The sequence below is a fragment of the Herpailurus yagouaroundi genome, unplaced genomic scaffold (genome assembly GCF_014898765.1).
Source record: "Herpailurus yagouaroundi ecotype Mexico unplaced genomic scaffold, PumYag 184, whole genome shotgun sequence".
Lineage (NCBI taxonomy): Eukaryota > Metazoa > Chordata > Mammalia > Carnivora > Felidae > Herpailurus > Herpailurus yagouaroundi.
Genome location: NW_024412415.1, coordinates 9,334,694 through 9,340,788, shown reverse-complemented (window position 1 = coordinate 9,340,788; position 6,095 = coordinate 9,334,694). Strand labels below are relative to the sequence as shown.

Here is a 6,095-nt window from a genome sequence, read left to right as displayed (position 1 = left end):
GTTGTACTTTCCATAAGTAGAAAGGACAGAAAAAAAAGAAAGAGAAAAACAAAAAGATATTGTAAAATATATATATATATATATATATATATATGTATAAACTTGTGTCTGTGGGCATACTTTCTTCTTTTTTTTCTGTCCTTTCTACTTGATACTGAATTCTAGCTGAGGGACATTAAAAGGGAGGCAGAATAGCAGAGAGTTAAGAGCAGAGCCCTTATAATGGGGGAGGGGCTACAGAGGGTAACACTGAGAAAATAACAGATACACAGTTCTATCTATATACCTGTGTGTGTTTGTGTGTGTGTATGTATTCAATAGAGCTGCCATGACTCACTAAAGCTTGCCAGAAAAACATGTGGGACATAAGGCCACTGAAGCCATCCTAGGGCATATATCAGAGCAAATACCCCATTTATCTTACACTTAACCATACCTTTCTTTCACTAAATCATTCCCCAATGGATAGATCAAAACAGAACAAAGCGCAAACAAACTATGTTTTCTGGAAGAGTTGTATCATATAGCAATTTTAAGCATTACTCTTAAAATTTTTTTTTTTAGTGTTTATTTATTTTTGAGAGAGAGGGAGAGACAGAGTGTGAGCAGGGGAGGGGCAGAGAGAGAGGGAGACACAGAATCTGAAGAAGGCTCCAGGCTCTGAGGTGTCAGCACAGAGCCTGATGCAGGGCTCGAACTCAGGAACCGAGAGATCATGACGTGAGCCAAAGTTGGACACTTAACCCAACTGGGCCACCCAGGCACCCCGCATTACTCTTCATTTTTAATGCACATGGGATGATATGCACTTAAGGGATAGACTAAAGAGATCCTATAACACATATGATTGTAAGATGGTCTTAAAGACCTATGGTTGGCAAATCTTACCTGTAAGCAAAACAGGTAACTAATTAGTGCTACTTGAAGGACACTAGGAAGATCCTCTCCAAAACAACTTCCACCCCAACAAACAGCTTACTTATCAACGCCTAAAATTCTCTCAGATGTTTATTTCTTCTACCAATACACTCTAGAGGGATAATTCCCAAATGTCTTACAGTATGAGTTTAACAAATTACTTTGTTACAGAACTAAACAATACAAGTGAGACTATTAGGCAATCCGGTAGGAAGAAAACCCAGGAGAGAAGAGAGGAAGGTGAGAAGTGGGGAGTGCTGTAGTTAGGTTTTGCCTATTTTCCAATGCATTCATTTGTACCCCTTTCCTCCCCCCAAATTCATAAGGTCTGGTTACTAGAGCCTCAAGTAATCTATTAGACTTCAACAGAAGTTTAAACTCTTTCAAGATAGTTTCATAGTATCATCTATCACAGTTCATCTTAGAGATGATACAATGTGTCAGAAAAGGCAGCTCTGTGATCTATTTCACTAGGTGAGTGACCTTGGATAAATTTCTTGGTCTTCTCAGGCCTTAGTTTCTTCATCTTAAAAATAGTATATGGTAGAGGTGCCTGGATGCCTCAGTCAGTTGAGCATCCAACTCTCAGTGTTGGCTCAGGTTATGATTCCCGGGGTTTCCTAAGTTCAAGCCCCACAAGTGCTATGCACCGTCAGCGCGGAGCCTGCTTGGGATTCTCTCTCTGTCCCTCCCGTTCTAGCGCTTTGTCTCTCTCAAAATAAATAAATAAACTGTCTGCCTTGGACCCATAATCTCCCCCACCCTGTGTGACTCCCCTCTCTTCTACTGGCATAAAACCTGGTGTGTGTTCTCAAATAAACTTTTAAAAAATTGAAAAGAAAATAGGGCATGATAGAATTCTCTAATGATTCTTCTAAGTATACAAAGTTGTGTATTTTCCATAAATCTTACATCATGTTCATATAGCTTATCTCTGCGGATGATTTTACCTTTCTACTTTTCCGTTTCCTTTTCAGCCAAAATCCTCAACTTGCTCGTTATCTCAAAATTTCTTTCCCTCAATCTCACTTTCCCCATTTCCTTGTCAACTTCTGCCACTTGTATTCCACTATTCCCTCACATCATTAATTTCTCCCTCTATTGGCTCCTTCCCTCTGGCATATAAACATGTTCTTGCGGAACCTAAACTACCACCCCTTGGGCTAATCTGCCTCTTCTCTCACAATTACTCCTCTTCTCCATTCACATTCGAAGGTTTTTTCGGGTCTTTTTCGTATGTATGTATGTAAGCATGTGTGTACGTACTGCCTTTAAAGATGCATGCTTCATCCAAAATAATATAAAAACAGGGAGGGGAACAAAACATAAGAGACATAAATAAGGAGAACAAACAGAGGGTTACTCGAGGGGGTGTGGGAGGGGGGATGTGCTAAATGGGTCAGGGGCACTAAGGAATCTACTCCTGAAATCATCGTTGCACTATATGCTAACTAATTGAAATATATGCTAACTGAAAAAAAAAAAACCTGAAAAAGACCCCAAAACTTTATTTAAAAAAAAAAAAAAAAAGATGCGTGCTTCCCCTGACGCTCTTCTGTACCCAGCGCCTCCCGGCGAAAATATGCTTCAATACCTCACACCGACAAGCGTAGTTTGGGAACGTTTGTCGTGTAACTAATTATCCCTATTCCCCAAGTCTGGCACCCGTTACAATGTAGAGGAGGTAGCAATGGTGAGAAAAAGCGGGGAAGACTGGTCTTTATTATCTCTCACGAACTGACCGAGGATAACTCGCCCGCAGACACTTGAAATATCATCTTCTTGGAGCCCCGCTTTCGCACCACCACTGCGGAACGGTCACCACTGTTGCCTGGAAGGGGTTCCAATGGCATCTACTACAGTACGGCCCCTAGCCAGCACTCTCACACACACTTCGGCAGCCCAGCACCACCACCACCTCACAGCCATCTTCTGTTGCCACCGTCTGGACCCCCTTAATGACGCCATCGCCGCCCACGCACCTGAGTGACCAGTCCCGAAGCTACGAAACGGTCCAGCAGTAGCCCCGCAGCATTTGGCTCGGCCGCGCGGTCCCAGGGGTTCGCAGCAGCCATGGCTGCAAGCCACCCCCCGGATTGGCGCGGAGAGTGAGTGGAACGCACTGCGAACGCGCCGCGCAGCTCGATGACGTCACAGGGCGTTTCTTCCCGGGCGGAAGCCCGGGGAGCGCATCCCGGGAGAGCGCGGGCCGCGGGTCTTCCTTTGCTGAGCCGTCTGTGAGCTGCGGGGTAGGAGGCGAGTCCGGCGCTCTCCGATCATTCGTAGGCTCCAGCGGCGTCCAACCTCGGAATAGCTGTGAAAGCTGCTGGACCTGGTGGTCGGGTTCTCTGTTCTCCCTTTTCTTCCTTGCCACTTTTAGTTGGCCCCCAAAATCTAGGAGTCGGCAGGAGGTGACAGCTTGGGAACGAGACCCAGCCCAGAGGCGAATAGGGTGGCTGGGTGTCTGAACTGAGCGGTGACAGCTGCGCTTCCTTCCTGCAGGGACCTGAGCCGCGGCCCTAGGATGGGAAACAGTGCCCTCCGCGCTCATGTGGAAACCGCGCAGAAAACTGGTGTCTTTCAGCTTAAGGACCGTGGGCTGACCGAGGTGAGACTGGGAGGGGACCGACCAGGGAATTTAAAGGGAGAGGGACGGCGGGGGCGGTGAAGTTACTCGGTGAGGGATTCTCCGCGCTGTGAACCCCTTTCTCCAGTTCCCCTCAGAGTTGCAGAAGCTGACCAGCAATCTAAGGACCATCGACTTGTCCAACAACAAGATCGAGAGCCTACCGCCTATGATTATAGGGAAGTTCACTCTGCTGAAGAGCCTCTCCTTGAACAACAACAAACTGAGTATGGCTTTGGCGCCTGGGAAGCTTTTGCTAGTGATCAGCTGTTAAGAAGGGTGGTTTTCTCTTACAAGCTGATTTTTGTTGTTGTTATGAAACCGTCCTGAGAGCTCAAGACGCAGGAGAAAGTCAGAGTCCTTAAAGCTATCTCTTGTAATTACACCTACAAGCCTCCTCTGGTGGTATAACGATTGGTACTGGCTTAATTTGGACTTCAAAGGGAAGATCGTCTTTAGGATGCAATGTAAACAGAGTTAATTTTGCTGCTAATTTAGAAAGGGGGATGGAATGGGAAGGGGAGGGCCTTACAAATCCCATAAAATTGCCGTCGGATTTTGCAGAGGTCCCTTTACAATGAGCCCAATATATGCATAAATGCTTTCCTGCATTTTGATGGCGCCCTCACTTTCTGAAGACTGCGTTGGTAAAAATGCAATACTTAAAAATGGCACAACATGTAGGAGTTCTATATGTGTTAACAGGAGGTATATCAGGTGGTCATATAGTTTTTATAAATTTCATCAAAGGTGTTTTCAGCTGTATCAGATTCAGGTTTTTAATTTTTTTTCATTGCCAGCTGTTCTTCCTGATGAGTTATGCAATCTGAAAAAACTAGAGATGCTAAGCCTAAACAACAATCACTTGAGAGAGCTACCATCTACCTTTGGGCAACTGTCAGCCCTCAAGACCCTGAGCCTCTCTGGGAACCAGCTGCGAGCCCTACCACCACAACTCTGTAGCCTAAGGCACTTGGATGTGGTGGATCTCTCCAAGAACCAGATTCGGAGCATACCTGACACAGTGGGGGAGCTGCAGGTCATCGAACTCAATCTCAACCAAAACCAGGTCTAGAGTTTAAGAGTTTTTTTCTACAGCATGTGGGTTATAGTCTCCTTTATAATCTGTTGTTCTCTAAACTGTAATTGTAGAGCTGGGTATGAGGCTAGATGAGAGGTACCGTCTATAGTCTGTACTAATTTTAAAGGCCAAAGCGCCATGGAATTAGTTGAGACACTGGGTGTGTTGTGTAGGTGTTTTTTAAAAGAGTGGGATAGGTAATGGGGTGAGATAATTTCAAAAGTTAAACTAATGTCTCATAAATCTTGAATTCTTCAGATCCTCCCCAAATATGCCTCTAATTGTCTAGCAAGGAGCTATGTCAGGTAGAATAGAAAAAAGGCTTTAATTCATAAGTTCTTGGAGTTGGACAACAGAGATAATTCTTTGTCTCTTTTTTGACATCTTTGTCAAGTGTGTCCTGCTTTCACTGAAAAATCACCCCTAACAGGCTTTCTGGTATAGCCCATTTCCTTGTTTAATTTTACAGCTTTAATTGTAGTATTTGAAATTTATTTCCATTACTTTGGAAGCTTTTTGGTTAGTATGCATCTGACTGGAGAAATAATCTTTGGTCTAGACATAAGTCTTAGTGAAACATTAAACATAGACTAGGTGGCCTTTAGTTTTTTTTTTTTTTTTTTTTTTTTTTGGTGCCTACACTTCTAGATTTGCACAGTCCAATCCAGCAGTCACACACTGCGATTAAAATTCATTTAGATTTTAAAATTAATTTCATCTGATGCCACTAGCGTATTTCAAGTGCTCAAAAGCTGTATGTGACTACCTTATTAGCTGCATATAGAACATTTCAATCATTGCGAAGCTTTATTGTACAAAACTGTTCTAGATTGTAGTAATCTTACATTATGATGAGATTCAGTCTGTCTCTGTGGAGATTGGCCTCACCTTTTCCTTTACTCTTGTATGTTCTTGAGATTTTTGGAGAAAAATATTTGAAAAAACTTTTGGAAAAACATGGTTCAGCGACAAGTACTGGTTGCACACTCATTCCATTCACCCAGGCTGATGCCCTGTAATCACTGGTTCTGATTTTAGTGTGCACCAGATTAACCAGAAGAGCTTGTGAAAAGATCACTGGGTACCTACCCTCAGTGTTTCTGATTCCGTAGGTCAGGGCTTGGGTCTTAGAATTTACATTTCTACCAAGTTCCCATGTGATGGTCTGAAATGATACCAGGCAGAGTAAATATAATTTGGTGACTTGGAGCATTTAAAGGGCAAAAGAGGTGAATGAATCAGAGACAGTTGCTTGAGTGCCTAAAAGAAGATTAGAGCTATGCAGAATGGACATGCTGAGTTGATTACGATGGTGACTCATGCAAATAGAAATGTTTTACTAAAAATTGGACACATGGGGGGCGCCTGGGTGGCGCAGTCGGTTGGGCGTCCGACTTCAGCCAGGTCACGATCTCGCAGTCCGTGAGTTCGAGCCCCGCGTCGGGCTCTGGGCTGATGGCTCGGAGCCTG

The 6,095-nt window shown here is 44.0% G+C and overlaps 2 protein-coding genes across 11 annotated transcripts in view; one reads left to right on the top strand and one right to left on the bottom strand.

The window, feature by feature from the left end:
• HAUS2 (HAUS augmin like complex subunit 2) overlaps positions 1 to 3,037 on the bottom strand; it is a 15,492-nt gene extending 12,455 nt beyond the window's left edge. Inside the window, exon 1 of one of the 5 annotated variants that reach the window (XM_040492429.1) lies at positions 2,901 to 3,037. In XM_040492429.1, coding sequence (XP_040348363.1) covers positions 2,901 to 2,993 — 93 coding nt within the window. In that variant the 5' untranslated portion in view covers positions 2,994 to 3,037. Of the gene's footprint in view, positions 1 to 2,660; positions 2,871 to 2,900 lie in introns of those variants that run through there. The other 4 variants (XM_040492433.1, XM_040492431.1, XM_040492428.1 and 1 more) reach the window with 4 other exon arrangements.
• Positions 3,038 to 3,052: 15 nt separating this feature from the next.
• LRRC57 (leucine rich repeat containing 57) overlaps positions 3,053 to 6,095 on the top strand; it is a 12,651-nt gene continuing 9,608 nt past the window's right edge. For 2 of the 6 annotated variants that reach the window (XR_005795791.1, XR_005795790.1), the window contains exons 1-4: positions 3,193 to 3,329; positions 3,421 to 3,526; positions 3,633 to 3,771; positions 4,345 to 4,613. Coding sequence is in view for 4 of the 6 variants with exons in the window: in XM_040492435.1 (XP_040348369.1) it covers positions 3,443 to 3,526; positions 3,633 to 3,771; positions 4,345 to 4,613 (492 nt within the window). In the remaining 2 variants the exon portion in view is untranslated. Of the gene's footprint in view, positions 3,330 to 3,420; positions 3,527 to 3,632; positions 3,772 to 4,344; positions 4,614 to 6,095 lie in introns of all 6 variants that reach the window. The other 4 variants (XM_040492435.1, XM_040492436.1, XM_040492434.1 and 1 more) reach the window with 4 other exon arrangements.